The sequence below is a fragment of the Bubalus bubalis genome, chromosome 17 (assembly GCF_019923935.1).
Source record: "Bubalus bubalis isolate 160015118507 breed Murrah chromosome 17, NDDB_SH_1, whole genome shotgun sequence".
NCBI classification, from domain to species: Eukaryota; Metazoa; Chordata; class Mammalia; order Artiodactyla; family Bovidae; genus Bubalus; species Bubalus bubalis.
The window spans coordinates 37,785,492-37,804,293 of NC_059173.1; the positions used below are offsets into that span (position 1 = coordinate 37,785,492).

At 37.3% G+C, this 18,802-nt stretch overlaps 1 protein-coding gene and 2 pseudogenes across 4 annotated transcripts in view; all 3 read right to left on the reverse strand.

The window, feature by feature from the left end:
* NUDT6 (nudix hydrolase 6) overlaps positions 1-18,802 on the reverse strand; it is a 58,177-nt gene that overhangs the window by 4,492 nt on the left and 34,883 nt on the right. For all 4 annotated transcript variants that reach the window (XM_044930406.1, XM_006078944.3, XM_025268029.2 and 1 more), the window contains one exon: positions 840-894. In XM_044930406.1, coding sequence (XP_044786341.1) covers positions 840-894 — 55 coding nt within the window. The remainder of the gene's footprint in view (positions 1-839; positions 895-18,802) is intronic.
* On the reverse strand, positions 5,845-12,350 carry LOC112580006 (annotated as a pseudogene).
* On the reverse strand, positions 12,270-12,905 carry LOC102399230 (annotated as a pseudogene).

Below are 18,802 nucleotides of genomic sequence, written 5' to 3' on the forward strand. Positions count from 1 at the left end.
TCAGACTTTCTCACATGAGACATGTTACCATCTTTTGGCTTTCTGACTGTTGAAAAAAATAGCAGATAAAATTTCCATAAACAGAAGAATTATACCACCACTGTTCAATTCCCTTTATAAATATTTCACATTTCATTTAAAAGTTCTCCTCAACCTTGTGATAAAATGGTCAAGAATTTTTCTAATAGTAAAGTTCCAACAATTTTGTTATGCTGAGTTGCTCAGTTGTGTCTGACTCTTGTGACTCCATGGACTGTAGCCCACCAGGCTCCTCTGTCCATGGGGATTCTCCAGGCAAGAATACTGGAGTGGGTTGCCATGCCTTCCTCCAGGGGATATTCCCAACCAAGGGATCAAACCCAGGTCTCCCTCATTGTAGGCAGATTCTTAACTGTCTGACCTACCAGGGAAACCCTCCAACAATTTTAGTCAAATTCAAAATATCCCTTAATGCTAACCTTAACTGTATAGGCAGATTCTTAACTGTCTGACCTACCAGGGAAACCCTCCAACAATTTTAGTCAAATTCAAAATATCCCTTAATGCTAACCTTAACTGTATATCCAAAGCTTCTCATTTCCAAATTATCTAGAAGCAGTCCTAAGCCAAAAAACAGGTGTTATGCTCTGAATGGTATTATTTATACTAATGGAATAAATTGTAGTGTTAAGTTTTGCTATTAATTTTATATCAGCACTGAATAACTTCATTGAAATTTTCTGAGTTAGTCTAAACCAATTAGAAAGCTTAAAATCTCATTCTCAGCTCTAGAGCAAGAAAGTAAACACATAAATTTATTCAGCATTTTCAAGTCAATTATAAATATATAAGATACCCACCGATATCTTCTCCAGGCTCTGACAGACCTCCTGGGAACTTCCACATGTTTTTCAGCTGTAGTATTAAATCAGAAAGCAAAGTTAACACAGCTTTTATTTACTAACATACACATACATAGAGATGCCACAGAAGCTACCCATAATTGATCAAGGTGGTTGAGAATTTATTTTTTGGTAACTGCCACCAATTTTTTTCAGCTTCCTTCCTCACTCCTCCCTTCTTTTCTCGGGAAACTGCTGACTTGTGAAATCTTTCCAATCTTTTTCTTTAGGAAATAGAAGTGGTTTTTTTATGTTAATGTGATAAATTCTGTATGAGTGAAACAGTGGGGGGAACATCTACTGAATTTGTATAGTTAAAAATTTTTGCTGCTAGTTTATTAAAGAATACATGAATCTTACTGATGCTGCTATAAATTAGTAGAAAATATGATATAAATGTAATCACTAAAGTATGCTATTTTTAATTTTCAATTTACTTTCTATATTGTGTGTCTAATCAGATATATTAATCTTGAGTTTTCTTGTTCTCTGTGTTAATGATTTTATGTAAAAATATAATTGTCTTTCCTGGGAAGTGTGAATAAAATTGATTTAAGTTTCTGGCTTTTTGTATACACCATTTCCTGTTTTTGGTGGGGAGGGGCAGGTGGGAAGATCTGATCTAGGACTGGAGATAAATATGAAAACTTGATTTAAAATCATTCTGCAGTAGTATGAAACAATATTCTTATGGCTGACATGATTATTTTTTCCTGTTAGAAATCTGTTAATATCAATCCATCACCATGATAAAAACCGAAGAATCAGAAATTACAACATACTCATAAAGGTGCTGCAGCTTGGAGCCAGTACACCTCATACTCTTCATTCATAAAACAAGTTTATGGACCTTACTGGTGTGCTTTGTGGACCCACTCATTTCCTGGACAAGAGCTCCTTAAAGAATGTGTCATTTCCCAACTATGCTAGGTTGGAGACCAGTGGCATGGTTCCCAGAGTTTCCACAGACTGTTGATTATGTGGGTACAGAGTTCTGGCTTTCCACCCTTCCGTGTCTGCCTCAGACTTGAGATTAATTTATAAAGCACATTATGTTTTTTTAAATGTAGCGATATCTCCAAGTATATCTCAACATTAATGCACTGTCACTGGGGTTCCATTTTGAAATTGTTCCAGAAGCTACATTTCTATAGAAACTATGCAGACTTTTTTTTTTTGTCTGCTAGGATATTAAACTTCACCACCATAAATTCTACTTCTAAAAAAGAAATGTTATGAGACAGACAAATGCTTCCCCAGAACAGAAACAAATTTTGAAAAAATCTTTACCTGGACCTGATTGTAAGTAATTGGAAATAGTTGAGCTTACAGTTAGTTCTAAGTGGTAGGCTGAGAGGCCTAAGTTTCGTGATTTGAAAAACCTGGTTAATGCTCTAGATAAAATCAATCATTGAGGGGAAAAGTCTGCCTTCAACCTTTTTTTTTTTTTTTTTTTACATTAAAAAATACTCCCACTATCTGGGTTTAGCTATGTAAGTAATAATAATAAATACTAGATAACATATTGAATGTTCACTATGTTCCAGACACTATGCTATGTTTTAAGAAGAACTGTACACATTTACAGTAACCCCACGAGAAACTATTCTTGTTCCCATTTTTTTTTCTTTAAATTGAAGTATAGCTGATTTACAATACTGTGTTATAGCAAAGTATATAATGTATAGCAAAGTAATTGAGTTATATACATATTTTTTCATATTCTTTTCCATTATAGATTATTATAAGAAATTGAATATTGTTCCCTGTACTATACAGTAAATCCTCATTGCTTATTGTTCCCACTTTAGAACTGATGAAACTGAGGACAAAAGATTTAATAGTTTACCTGGTGTGACACAGCCAGTGCATAGTAAACTCATGGTTAAAATCCAGGTGATCTGATTCTAATCATCTCTTAAGAAATTTTAAAAGTTGATTTGGTATTTTCATACTAACCTTTTACCACTATTCACTGCTTTCATATACTTTTTGATCTCTTCTTCAGTTCTGATTGGAACCTTCTATATAAAACCAATTAGAATCTGTTGCTTAGTCTGACATTCCTCCAGGAGTTGAGAATTTGAACTAACACCTAGTTTGGTGTCAGATGTCTGTCTACCTCTTGCCTATGAGTTCCCTATCTAGAATCTTCTGATTGGCATGAGATTTATTATTTTGTTAGTGATTTACTAAGATTTCCAGTATATTGGTCCACAGAGGAAAAATTACTGAGGAAGGAGTAAGGTTGGGCTTTGAATATTTTTTAGTTTATTATCTGTTTTCATCTTTGTTCTCTATCCAATAAAAGAACACAAAACATCTCTCTGCGTCATGTATAAAATTCCATGAACTTTTCCCTGCTAATCTTAAAAAAGAAACTTTCCACTCCCTTTTAAAATAAATATTCTGCTCAGACATTTTTGTGCCTCTTTGCCTTCTGGGTCTTACCCAGCATTCACATATATGACCCTTCCCTACTTTGAATTAGTGAGGTCATCTAATTCCTGAAGCATATCTGACTTTTACATACTATAAAAAGGAAATTTTTTATAGTATATAAAAAATTTATATACTATAAAAATTTACATACTATCCTCCTAAGTCATAAAAATGTGGGATTTTAAACTATATTTAGAGTAATTCCATCATATTATAGAATGGTGAATGTGATAAATTCTTCCTGTACATTTGCCAATTATAAATCTGATGTGTGTGTGTGTGTGTGTGTGTGTGTACGCACGCACACGCAGGAGTGGCAAACAGAAGAGTGTGTGGATGAGGTACAGTGGTCCCATCTATCACTAAACTGCTAGCCCAAAAAGTAGGCATTATCAACAAAGGGTAACTTTTCAATGCATTCTTAATATTAACAGAGTGTTAGGTATTTTCTCTGTTAAGGCTATTTCAGGTTTAATTGCACTGCTTCTTTTAAACCTGTCCTGAAGAAAAACTCCCAAATTTAGTGTTTCTAGAATAAAGAGGAACGATTCGTTTTCTGATACTTTTTCTATTCTTCCAGTCCCATGGACATCTTCTGTTTTCCTAAGCAAATGATTAGCTTCAAGATCTTCCCTGGGTGTGGCTGCTGAAATCCTAACTAGGAATTTGTGTAAACAGCAACCCCCCCGCCCCCCGCCAAAAAAACCCATTACTTTCTTTCAAGTCAGAAACTAATCTCTGAACAAGGGTTCAGACTTGCTAGTTTATTCCTTTCGGTTCTCTTGTACTATGTGACCTTCTCATTCCTCCCTTACTCCAAGTTGCTCAGATAGAGAGACCTCATTAGCTTTATTTTCATTGTTTTAATCTTTAATGTTACTACTCTCACTTTGCAGAATTCAAAGCCACTGTACTTAGAAAATTCACTGAGTGATAGGTTTCAGGCACAGAGAAATTTATGCACAATACAGCAGGCCAGTCACTCTCTTTCTCCTTCTACTACTGTATTTTTCTTAATAACATTTACCACCACTCTTATATACATTTTGTTATTTGTATCTCATTTTAGTTGGTAAGTTGTGTCCGACTCTTATACAACCCCATGGACTGTAGCCTGCTAGGCTCCTCTGTCCATGGGATTTCCCAGGCAAGAATACTGGAGTGGGTTGCCATTTCCTTCTCCAGGGGATCTTCCAGATGAGGGGATACAACGTGCATCTCCTGGCTTGGCAGGTGGATTCTTGACCACTGAGCCACCAGGGAAGCCATTACCTATTTGAATATAAGCTCCAGATGTAGAAACCTTGCTTTGTTCACCTAGTGCTTAAAACTCATGAACTCTGTAATGTTTAGTGAATGAATGAAAAGGTCCCTACCATTAATTCAGCTCTTGAGCACCAGGTTTACAATGTCAAGTCACTGTTAGGTCTTGACAGTGATGGGGCAGCAGTAAAAGAACTGTATGGGTAGGAAAGGAGAAAGGACATGTTTAAAGTATCACTTTAGCTTTGAGTCTGAGTGTACATTTGCTTACAGTGAAGGTTAAACTTTCCTCCCTAAGACATGCTTGACACTAATGCCTGGGAGGAGTGAATCACTTAAAGAAAAACCGGCTCAGATGTCTGAAAATATGCTTATTAGTTATTTATGGCTAATAGCTATCATCAGGGCTTCCCTGGTGAGTCAGACGGTAAAGAATCCACCTGCAATGCAGGAGACCTGGGTTTGATCCTTGAGTTGGGAAGATCCCCTAGAGGAGGGCATGGCAACCCATTCCAGCATTCTTGCCTAGAGAATCTCCATGGACACAGGAGCCTGGCAGGGTACAGTCCACCAAGTCTCAAAGAGTTGGACATGACTGAGCGACTCAGCATAGCACAGCTATCATCAACCTCAGATATGCAGATGCTACCACTTTAATGGCAGAAAGTGAAGAAGAATTAAAGAGCCTCTTGATGAAGGTGAAAGAGGAATGAAAAAGCTGGCTTAAAACTCAACATTCAAAAAATGAAGACCACGGCATCTGGTCCTGTCATTTCATGTCAAATAGATGGGGAACCAGTGTCAGATTTCATTTACTTGGGCTCCATAATCAATGCGGATGGTGACTGCAGCCACAAATTTAAAAGACGCTTGCTCCTTGGGAAGTACAGTTATGACAAACCTAGACAGTGTATTAAAAAGTAGAGATACCACTTCGCCGACAAAGGTCCAGATAGTCAAAGCTATGGTTTTTCCAGTAGTCATGTATGGATATGAGAGTTGTATCATAAAGAAGGTTGAACACTGAAGAATTGATGCTTTCTAACTGTGGTGTTGGAGAAGACTTGAGAGTCCCTTGGGCAGTGAGATCAAACTACTCAATCCTAAAGGAAATCAACTGTGAACATTCATTGGAAAGGCTGATGCTGAATCTTCTGGCCACCTGATGTGAAGAGCCAACTCACTGGAAACGACCCAGATGCTGGGAAAGATTGAAGGCAAGAGAAGGGGGTGACAGAGAATGAGACGGTTACTGACTCAGTGGACATAAGTTTGAGTAAACTCAGGGAGATAGTGAAGGACAGGAACGCCTGGCATGCTGCAGTTCATGGAGTTGCAAAGAGTCAGACACAACTTGGCAACTGAACAACAGCAGCAACAATAGCTATAATGCTTAAATTCCACCTAAAACCAAAATAATTACATTATAATTAATATAACAGCATCTCACTTTATACTTTTTATTACAACATTGAGCTATACAAGAATACTCAGTTTTCACATTTTATTACTCCATTAGATAAATCTGGTTATAACAAAAAAATCAAAATCCTAAGTAAGAGTATCACTTCTATTTAATCCACAAAGAAACCAAAGTCTTATATTAATATAATGTGAATTTGTTTCTAACTTTTGCCAATCCCAACTGCCTAGAGGCATAAGGGGAATCATGATTAGATTCTGAGAAGCAGTACTTCCTTATTCTTAAAGAACCAGTCATTGGCAGGACTGAAAATCAGCAAATGAAGAATCTGGATGCCCAATGTTCTAGTTTGGTGGTTCTCAAACTTGACCATGCACCTAAATCACCTGGAGGGCTTGTTAACACATCAATTGTTGAGTAGTATCCCCAGAGTTTGAAATCAGGCCTGGGGGTGGAGCAGAGGTGTGAGCACATGTGGTTTCCAAGAAGTTGATGCTATTACTGTCCCTCAGTTTCAAATTCACGCTCCATGCTCTGCCTAGTAATGCTAGAGCTGGGACTTCACTAACCAGTTTGTTTTGCCAACTGACTCCCTTAAGCCTCTACCAACAGACTGCAGAACTGGGGGAGGAAGAAAGGAGAAAGAAAGCTCCTCCTGTTTGCTTCCTGTGCCTTTTCCATGTGCCTGTGGGTCTTGTATCGCTTCAGCATGTTGCTTCATTCTGGCAGTGGCAGGGCCTTCCCATAGCAACAGTCACATCCACTTTGCAGTTTTCTAGCATTTCCTACCTAAGCTTCATTGTGCCCTCTCTTCAGAGGTATCAGAAAGCTGATGCTTCATTTGCAGAGGTCTGGGCCCCACGTCCTCCGAGTTCAGAGACAACAACAGGAGTTGAACAGCATTTCTTATTAGAGATTTAATTAGCTATGGGCAGTCCCAAATGAAGGGATGCACAACCTACTAGAATGGCATAAAGATGACCTTAAACCACAGACATCTAAGATACAACAAGATGTAGAAAGAAGCCTTTTCTGAGATTCCTGTTATCAGATTAAAGGGAAAGCATTCTGAGAATGAAGCTGCCATAAATCCCTTCTAGGGGAACTTCCAGCCAGGAAGGAAACTAACCTTTAGTACCTGGTGAGAAACTGTATACACATACTTTATCAGAAGCTGCCATACCTTCTAAAATTACTCTAGCTCCTTCACTTAATCATCTTCCTTTTCTCCAGAATACTTTTTTCTTCACACTTTTGTTCTAACCTCTCTTCTTGTACTACTAAAGTATCAATGCTGGTACCTGAATTGAATGAAATTGTTCATCTCAGCAACAGACAAAGGCATCTGTACCATATATTAAAACAAAAAACTATCTCCCTAAAAACAAACCCCATTCAAGTGAAGTCTTGTATACTAATGCATTGCCATATAACTACTGACTCCCTCAAATTCAGGTATTAATTCATTTTGTTTTCATTTGCTTTATTTTAATGAACAGATTCCTCTCTAGGCTTAAATTCTCATTCAGTTGTGTAATGATGAAAAAGTTATTCAAAGTTTTTCTGAAAAATGGAGATGATAATATGGGAAAATTTTTGTGGAAATATTTTATGTCATCACAGTGATCACCATTTATGTGATTTTATTTCTATTAAATAGCAAAACATGATGGAATTAATTTTTTTTTAGCCTGAAAACCTCATCATCAGGATCAGGAATGTGTACTATAACAGAAGAACAGGTGACTTGGGGAACGTCAAGTGTTAGCAAATGGTTAGTTATGAATTTTTAGGAGGCTGGAAGCCATAGCAGAGCTGGTGCTACCACTTTACCTGGGTTTTTAATCCTCTTCAGATATGGTTCCAAGAGACACCAAATAAACCATTTAGGAACTTATGCAGAGTTATTTACTCAAAAGTCTCCCCAGCTTAAAGGTATGACCTTCAATTGACCCTAAAGGCAATTGATACCCCAAAGAATCTGGAGGCAGAAGATGGAAAACTCTCCACTTGTGTCTTTGTAAGTAAATGTTACAGGATGAATAATGGCTAAAACAATGCCACTTTGGATAGGTCTCTTGGAATTTTTGTTTAGTCATTAAGTCTTGGGTCTCCCTTTGTTTCTTGACTACCTTGGAAAACACTAGCAATTATTTCTTTGAAAATAAGATGAGCAAAACTAGAGAAGCACTGATTGCAGTCATGATTAACTGAGAATCAGAGTTTTTAGTCATTTATAGTGGAGTTTACGCAAATTTATACATACTTTTGACCACAGTCCTGTTTTAAAAATGTAGCTCAACTCATTTCTTTCCTTTTCAATTGCTGTAATACAGATTGCTCTGGAAGTTTGATTTCTCCAAACTGAACCTGTTAAATCATGTCTTGACAGATCTTATAGGGGAAAAAAAAAACACCCCCCAAAAACATCATGCGGTCTAGGTTTGGAGTAAGACAGGTCAGCCCTAACTGCTGGGGAAGCCCTTTTCTTTTTTTCAGACTGCAACCCAATTTTTAATATTTTTAGACTTAGGTTTGTTTTCTATGAATTTCCATGTTTTAATAAATGAGTAATTATATAAATAGATTCTTACTTGGTTGATCTACCAAACCTGAAAAACTGCTTAGAGTGGAGACATCATGTTAGCCTGGCTGTCTTTCATTCTCTGTTGAAGTCCTTAATGAAATTTTATTTGACAAAGTCATTTCCAAAATTGTGTTATTTTAATATCTTAAAAGTTTACCCTTTTCAAAACCAGATTACATCTGGTACCCTACTATACATGTACATAGGAGTATAGGGAGCATTACAGTACTGGGGTATTTAATTTGTGATCACCAAATCTAACTCAGTTTCATAAATGGTGCAAATTAGGTCCCCAGAGGCTCATAGATATATCGCCCAGAGTTGTTTCTTTGAACCCAGGTCTCCTGACCCAATTTTGTTTGTACAACTTCTTATGTCACCTGAGCCTAAAAAAGAATAAATAAATTTTGGTGATACTGCTGGTTCTTTAAATGCATGGAAAAGACAATTAAAGGGATACACTTAAAAGATAGTAAAACCTTTTATAATATCTCTTTAGAAGTGTTTTTTATATACCAAAGTATAGATTTTTTTCAAACTTAGCAAAAGAAATGAACCAATTTATGTTACTTGTATACCCTTGTATGGAATCTGTCAATAATGTAATGTTTGGGCATATCATTTGTCTGCCATATTGCAGAGAGTTACAATACTTTAGTATAAGCCAATTTAACTGAACAAAATCCTAAATAAGTTCTCTGACCTTAGGTACTCAATTATATATACCCCTTTGGTCTAAGGGTTGTAAGACCTCAATGATAAAATGATCAAATAATGACTACAGGAACTCTTCTTTTGTGGGTTAGAGTAGGATAAGTTAAAAAACATCTGTTGTCCCTCCTAATTTCATGGAGAATAGGGAAATAGCTGTATGTCTTTGAAACTGTTACTCAGTGTTTGAAATTGAATGTGAAGAGAATCAGGGCTTATTACTTTCAAACAAAATGAGTTAATTTAGGTTTTGACTAATTTTTTTTAACAATTACTCTGAAATTGCACTGACTAGACTGGTTCCACTACTACATTATCTGCATGATTTTGGGTAAATAGCCCCTCTATATGCCTTTCACCCTATCTCTAGTCTCTAGATCTAGCAGTTTACCCTATGGTAAAAGATCCCTGTGTGATAAACAACATAATATAATCCTGAATATAATTTCTTATTCACCTTGTCTCATTACCATAATTTATACTTCAATTAAAGCATCAGTCTATCTGTAAGTAATATATTTCTTTAAAATATTCTGTAATTTAGATTTCCATTTAGATAAACTTCTCCTCTTCCTCTTTTCTCAATCATTGTAACCTTATGGTATACCTCATTAAATTGTTTTCTCCCTTCAGTGAAACTCCCTTGAAACTCAAACCAATAATGCAAATACAGATGGAGCAAAATTAACATATTAGAAGAAAAGGATAAAAAATACATATGGATCCATTCTGAGACAATACAAAGCAAAAACCACATACCACTATGCTATGAGGAGGATCCTGAGCGCACTCTGGCTCAGGTTCTCAGACATCCCAGATGTTCCCAGTGCCCTGCACTTTAATATAATTAACTGCTCCGTTAAAGATGTTTCTATGTCTATTTGTTTGTTCAAAACAGTCTATAGCAACTTTGACTCCTAATCCTGAACATGACAATAAAGCAGTATCACGTTATGTTTTTAGTCAAGTCATAGATTATAACCTAAGTATTTTCAACTCTTACTCATCTGTTTAAAACCAGACATTTAGGGAGCTAAGCAACATAACTGGTTGGAGATTTCAGATATATCATTTAACTATCCTCTGCTTCAGTGAGAAAGGATCCCTAAAGCTACTGATGAAAAATCTTCAATTAAAAACCAAGCAGGCTGACTCAGTGGTGGGCAGGTGAAGAACCTTTGCCCATAAAATCATCTATAACACTCCAGTTTTCTCTGCAAGACCAGGCTGCTCCTGACCCACCATTACAACACAACTAGGGTTCACATCAGAACATGAAGTCGAATAGACACTAATTCAAAACTACTTTTGGAACAAATGTCAGATTTTGATCTGTCAATGGTTCCATAGTGCATTTGTCTTTACAAAGCAGAGGCTCTGCATCACAACACTTGACTTTTCCTCCATTGAACATACCAAGTTAAACTGCTAAAGTAAAATAAGGCCTGAAAGAGGTACTGCATCTGAAATTATAATTAAGGCTAAATAAATACGGCTGGTTTGTGGTTCAAACTAATGTGCCAGTGATTATGTTAACCAAGTTTCACTTTTTGTCCTATATGCCTGTTTGTGAAGATGGTTCTCCCTCTCCTCCCAAGACCAGCATTCCCAGATGTGAGAGTGAGGCCTCCTTCATGGCTTTGGACTGGATGGATATATGGTGGTGCTCAAAGGTTAACTTATCAGCACAGCGTTTCTCACGACAGAGTGCAAAAGACCAAGAATGGGCGTTTGCATCACAGTTAGGTCACCATGAAAGTATTTTCAATGAAGATGAACATCTTATCCACCCCCACCTTCTACTTCCATGTCAAATCCACCAACAGTTAGGCGGATGAATACTGAAAGTCATTCCAAAGCCAAAGAGCTTGCCAAAAGCTGGACCCCTCTTCATGAACCAGTTGTTGCTCCACAAGTGGCAGAACATCCTGACTGGCACAAATGATGGCAGGGTTGTAAAGACAATACCACAGGGTGAAACACCCTTCTTACTTGGTTCAGCATTTAACTGGCAGCTGTTAAGGTATTCAGCTGATAAATATGTATCAACATCACAAAAAAACATGAAGATCTTTCCCTGTTTCTCAAGCTCAGACACCTACATTTAGTCCTTATCTATGATTAAACTCTTCATTCAATGAGACCAAAAAGGTGTAATTGTGAAAATTAGACTCACCTGCTACAGATTTTAGGCTAGAACAGACTCTAGATTAGTCCTTCTTTACAAAATACATCACTGTGAGATTAATTCTCTAGTCCTGATGCATATATACATCCCTGAAGTTCTGCATAAACTGTGCCAATACTTGAGTTCTTTTAGCAAGTGGCAAAATAATATTAATCATGGATCTAGTGGTCAATCATCTGATTCTTCACTTTCATGAGAGGTCAAAAAGGGTGGGAAGAGGATCGATCATGTGTCTATACACTGTAAGATCTGTTTTCTTCAAAAAAGAGTTCATAATGTGTGCCCATATCTCTCAGTGTAATAATACCCTTCTATGTCATTTTCATTAAATATCAGTTTCTCTCCAAGAGGACCATCCTCATCTTCCTATTCATCATTTTCATCTTCATAATTAATGTCCTCTAAGCAAGCTTCAATAATTGCTACCAATTCATCTCACTTCAGTTCAGTTCAGTTGCTCAGTCGTGTCTGACTCTTTGCGACCCCATGAATTGCAGCACGCCAGGCCTCCCTGTCCATCACCAACTCCCGGAGTTCACTCAGACTCACCTCCATCGAGTCGGTGATGCCATCCAGCCATCTCATACTCTGTAGTCCCCTTCTCCTCCTGCCCCCAATCCCTCCCAGCATCAGAGTCTTTTCCAATGAGTCAACTCTTTGCATGAGGTGGCCAAAGTACTGGAGTTTCAGCTTTAGCATCATTCCTTCCAAAGAACACCCAAGACTGATCTCCTTTAGAATGGACTGGTTGGATCTCACTTATCTTTCTTTTTAAAATTTATTTATTTTTAACTGGAGGATAATTGCTTTATAATATTGTGTTCTTTCTGCCATATATCAACACGAATCATCCATAGTATAGGTATGTCCCCTCCCTCTTAAGCCTCCTTCCCACCTTCCACCCCTACTTCTCTTTTCTAACGGGCTTTTCCTTAGGATAGTGAGTGAGATTCATTACCAACTGCAATACTTTCATTGCAGTAAAACAATCAAAGGGAATGACTCCATAAGGTAGTCTGGCTCCTATGCTAACTTCAGCTTTATCAATTTGAGAATGAAGAGACTCCAAAAGATCCTAGGTAGTTGTTCTTTATTGCCTTGATAGCCTTTGCTATTAGCCCCTATAATATACTCTAACAATAACATCTTCTCACTCATTTCCTGTAATTCTTCTTTTAATTGGGACATTTGGCCTTTCAAACTGGTTGCCCAGTTTGATAATGTTCTCACTTATGTAGGAGGGTTTGATAAAACTCTGCCATAACTTTCCATAATGATACTAGTAAGAGATGCATTTGCAGTCTTGGGGGCACATTCCATAAAGTACAAAAATAATAAACTGGAGACTAAAGAGAGACCTAACAGCAGCCAGTAGGTCCTGCTGTGAAGAATCAATCATTTTCTAGGCATTCTTATTAATGTGAACTTGCCTAATGAGATAAGTGCTTTACTTGTTCATACCTTTAGCAAAAGGTTATCAAAAACTACAAGAGTCAAGGAAAGACATTACATAATGATCAAGCGTTCAACCTAAGAAGATACACAGTTGTAAATATATATGCACCTAACATAGGAGCATCTCAATATATAAGGCAAATGCTGACAGCCATAAAAGGGGAAATCAACAGTAACACAATAATAGTGGGGAAAATTAACACCCCACTAACATCCAATGGACAGATCATCAGGCAGAAAATTAGTAAGGAAACACAAGCCTTAAATGATACATTAGACCACACAGACTTGACTGATATGTTCAGGACATTCCATATGAAAGAAGCAGAATATATTTTATTCTCAAGAGCACATGAAACATTCTCCAGGATAGATGACATACTGGGCCACAAATAAAGCCCTGATAAATTTAAGAAAACTGAAATCATACCAAGCATCTTTCCTGATCACAACACTATGAGATTGGGAATCAACTACAGGGAAAAAAAAAAAACAAACAACTGTAAAAAACACCAATACATGGAGGCTAAAAAGCATGCCACTAAATAACCAAGGATCACTTAAGAAATCAAAGAGGAAATGGAAAACAGAAAACCTAGAGACAAATGGCTATGAAAACAAGACAATCCATAACCTATGGGACATGACAAAAGCAGTTCTAAGAGGCAAGTTTATAGCAATACAATCTTACCTCAGGAAACAAGAAAAATTGCAAATAAACAACCTAACCTTACACTTAAAACAACTAGAGAAAGAACAAACAAAAGCCAAAGTTAGAAGGAAAGAAAGTATAAGGATCAGAGCAGAAATAAGTGAAACAGAGACAAAGAAAAAACCAGCAAACATCAATGAAACTAAAATCCAGTCTCTGAGAAAATAAACTAAACTGATAAAACCTTTAGGCAGACACATCAAGAAAGGGAAAGGCCTCAAATCAATACAATTAGAAATAAAAAGCAGAAGTTACAATGGACATCACAGAAATACAAAGGATCATAGAGGCTACTACAAGCAACTATACGCCAATAAAGTGGACAACCTAGAAGAAATGGACAAATTCTTAGAAAAGTATAACTGTCCAAGAATGAACCAGGATGAAATGAAAAATATAAACCAATCATAAGTACTGAAATTAAAATTATGATTAAAAATCTACAAACAAACAAAAGTTCAGGACCAGATGGCTTCACAGGTGAATTCTATCAAACATCTAGAGAATAGTTAACACTTATTCTCAAACTCTTCTCAAAAATGCAGAGTAAATAATAATCCCAAGCTCATTCTACACAGCCATCATTACTCTGATACCAAAACCAGACAAAGATACCACAAAAAAACTTTTACAGGCCAATAGCACTAATGAACATAGACACAAAAATCCTCAACAAAATACTAGCAAACCGAATCCAACAGTGCATTAAAAGGATTATACACCAGGATCAAGAGAGATTTATTCCAGAGATGCAAAGATTCTTCAATATGTGCAAACCAATCAGTATGATATACCATATTAACAGACTGAAAAATAAGCATCATCTTAAGAGATGCAGAAAACACTTTTGATCAAATTCAACATCCATTTATGATAAACATTCCAGAAAGTGGGCATGGGGCTAGGGAACTTACTGCAACATAATAAAGGCCATTTATGACAAACCCCTGTCAAACTCCTTTCTCCAGAGGATGTGATGGTTGGATGGCATGACCATCGAGTTTGAGCAAGATCCAGGAGATGGTGAAGGACAGGGAAGCCTGGTGTGCTGCAGTCCATGGGGACGCAAAGAGTCTGACATGACTAAGCGACTGAACAACAATGACAAACCCAGAGCAGACATCATTCTCAAAGGTTAAAAACTGAAAGGATTTCCTCTAAGATCAGAAACAAGACAAGGATGTTCATTCCACCTTTATTCAACATAGTTTTGGAAGACCTAGCCACAGCAATGAGAGCAGAAAAATAAAAAGGAATCTAAATTAAAAAAAGAAATAAAACTGTCCCTGTTCACAGATGAAATGATACTATACGTACAAAATCCTAAAGATGCTACCAGAAAACTACTAGAGATCAATGAATCTGGTAAAGCTGCAGGATACAAAAGTAATACACAGAAATTCATTGCATTTCTATACATTAACAATGAAAGATCTGAAAGAGAAATTAGGAAACAATCCCATTTACCACTGTATCAAAAAGAATAAAATGTCTAGGAATGAACCTAAGGAGGCCAAAGACGTGTACCCAGAAAACTGTAAGATACTGATGAAAGACATCAAAGATGATACAAACAGGTAGAGAGCTATATCATGTTCTTGGATTTTAAGAATAAATATTGTCAAAATGACTGTATTACCCATAGTGATCTACCGATTCAACGCAATCTGCATCAAATTACCAATCCATTTTTCATAGAAGTAGAACAAAATATTTTACAATTTGTATCGTCAGCCATGGCAACTGCCATGGGTGCTTACCATCTACCTTTACAAGGATTAAATCATGTGCTGCAGCTGCTGACTTTCAACAACCCTTGAAGGAGTTCAGGGTGGAGAGCAGAAATGAGGCACTCTGTGCTTGGGAACTGGCAGGACAAGTCTTGAGATAGTTTGTACTCTCCCTTCCTCAAAATCATATTACACTGTCCTTTTCCTCTACCTGTATGGAACAGTTTCTCAGCTATCTGAGGTACTGTCTCCTGAGCTGCAGTCCTCATTTTTGCCCCAAATGGAAACAAACAAACAAACAAAAAAAAAAAACCACGACGTGAGTGTTGCGAGAAGTTTTAAGTTGACATTTATGGTGACGATGATGAAGGGACCCAGAGTAGACTTCTCTCCTCTGCCTGAACTCTAGAAGGACCTGGATGGAGCCTTGGTAACCAGCAGAGCCCCCTTGCACCCGTACACCTTTTCAGAGTCCAGACAAATTTGATAAGTCTCTCCTGGTTCTTGGATCTCCTGTATTGGTTGGTGATTCTGAGTTTTATTTGAGGTAGAACAGGTTCATGCCCCCTCCCAGCTGAAAGATATTTTTTGGGGGAGGAGCTGGATGAAAGATACCAGAATTTGCTCAGCTGTAGAAGACTGAGTGGTCTATGCTGGGTGGTGAGGTAAGAGGCTGATCTGATGCTTTTACAAGGGACATCAATCAGGAAGTCAGCCTCTATATAAAACCTCAGCCAGGGTTATATACATACAAAACTTATACTTACAAGTACCTACTTGATTGGGGAAAGTAATGGCACCCCACTCCAGTACTCTTGCTTGGAAAATCCCATGGACAGAGGAGCCTGTTAGGCTGCAATCCATGGGGTCGCTAAGAGTCGGACATGACTGAGCGATTTCATTTTCACTTTTCACTTTCATGCATTGGAGAAGGAAATGGCAGCCCACTCCAGTGTTCTTGCCTGGAGAATCCCAGGGACGGGGGAGCCTGGTGGGCTGCCATCTATGGGGTCGCACAGAGTCGGACACGACTGAAGTGACTTAGCATAGCATACTAAAGGAGACCCCAACCTAAAATGACCAAATTGGGATTCTTTTGATATTCTAAAACTGATATTTTTACATACAGTTAGAAAAAGCTGGCTATAAGATCACACAGACTGAATGGAATGCTTACTTTGATTGGTATCTAGAAGCCTCTCTTGAAACTGCATCAGAACAAAAAAAGGCTACTAGCAGTCTGTCACTGACTCTGTCTCTACCTCTAGGTATCCTGTTTTATCTGAATTACTCAGTGAGATGCTGTATCTTTTTTTCTCTTCCAACTCTTCTGCCTCCTGCTGCTCCCCTTTCCCCAGCAAAGGAAGATTAAAAAACAAACCAAAAAAAAACAAACAGTAACAAACTTTTAAAGCAGTATTCTGGCTTGACACCTGAGTCATTCTCTTAACCACCAAAATGATCCTTTGCTTAATCCTGCCTTTCAGAAGATTTAGATGAGAATTTGGCTATTCTAGTTTAAAAAAGACAATCTAGGTTAGTCTGAGTTATACACAAACACTTCTTACACTCATTGACCAACTTTTCAGAACCATTAAAAGAAAGATAAGGGGGTATCTCTGAAAATTACCAAACTTCAGTTGTGCCAATTAATTACACAATGCCAGTGGAAAGGTAACTGACCCACAACCAGTAGACAAAGTTGGTTTGATTACATGTATGTGTATGTGTGTGTGTGTGTGTGTGTGTGTGTGTGTGTGTGTATCCTGAGAGAAAAAGTCCAAATTAGAAGAATCTGATTTTTGCTCCCTGTGCCTTGAAACCAGAGCTCCCAGGATCCCAGAGCTCCCAGGAACACTATTCTATTCCTGAAACTGAAGTGCAAAAAAAAAAAAAAAAAAACCCAGGGAATGCAGTCTTCTAAAATCTTTCTTATAAACTAGTGATTTTTATATTGAGATATCTGATTCATGACTAAGTTTAGAAAATGAAGCTAAATTTCTTTTATCTGTCTGAATATGTATCATATGTGTCTGTTTTTGGATAGTATTGCTGGGGTTAATTTGTAAGTGAGCTCTAATTTAATTGGCCTGCAGAAAAGTTAGTGATGAAAAAACAATTCTAAATACAAGGAAATTAAGCTAAAAGAATTTCTGCTTTATGGGAACTAGGAAATATTCAATATTAAATTAGTTGTTGTTCCCTTGCTAAGTCGTGTCTGACTTTTTGTGACCCCATGGACTGCAGTATGCAAGACTTCCTGTCCTTCACTATTTTGCAAACTCATGTCCATTGAGTCAGTGATGCCATCCAACCATCTAATCCTCTGATGCCCCACTTCTACTCTTGCCTGCAATCTCTCCCAGCATCAGGGTCTTTTCCAATGAGTTGGCTCTTGCATAAGGTGGCTAAAGGATTGGAGCTTCAGCACCGGTCCATCCAATGAATAGTCACAGTTGATTTCCTTTAGGATTGAATGGTTTAATCTCCTTGCTCTCCAAAGGACTCTCAAGAGTCTTCTCCAAGCACCACAGTTTAAAAGCATCAATTCTTTGATGCTTAGCCTTCTTTATAGTCCAACTCTCACATTCACACATGACTACTGGAAAAACCATAGGTTTGACTAGACGGAACTTTGTTGGCAAAGTGATGTCTCTGCTTCTTAATATGTTGTCTAAGTTTGTTATAATTTTCTTCCCAAGGAGCAAGCGTCTTTTAATTTCATGACTGCAGTCAGCATCCACAAAATTCAGTAAAGTTGCAAGATACAAAAGTAACACACACATTTCTTGCATTTGTGCACTAACAATGAAAGATCAGAAAGAGAAATTAAAGAAACAATACCATTTACCATCACATCAAAACTAAACCTACGTAAAGAGGCAAAAGACTTGTACTCCAAAAACTGAGACACCAATGGAAGCCAACCAAGTTGACACAAACAGATGGAAAGATATACTATGCTCTTGGATTGGAAGAATCAGTATTGTCAAATTACTATACTACCTAGGGCAATCTATAGATTCAGTGTAACCCCTAACAAATTACCAATGGCATTTTTCACAGAACTAGAACAAAAAATGTTTAAATTTGTTTGGAGACACAAAAGACTTGGAAAAGCCAAAACAATCTTGAGAGCAGAAAAATAAAATGAAATGGAGGCATCAGACTCCCAGACATCAAACTATACTACAAAGTTACAGGATTCAAAACAGTATGGTACCATCACAAAAACAAAAGTATAGATCAACTGAACAGGATACAAGCCCGAGAAGTAAACTCATGCACCTATGGTCAATTAGTCTATGACAAAGGAGGCAAGACTATATAATGGAGGAAAGAGTCTCTTCAATAAGTCATGCAGCGAAAACTGGGGCACTATACATAAAAGAATTATATTAGAACATTCT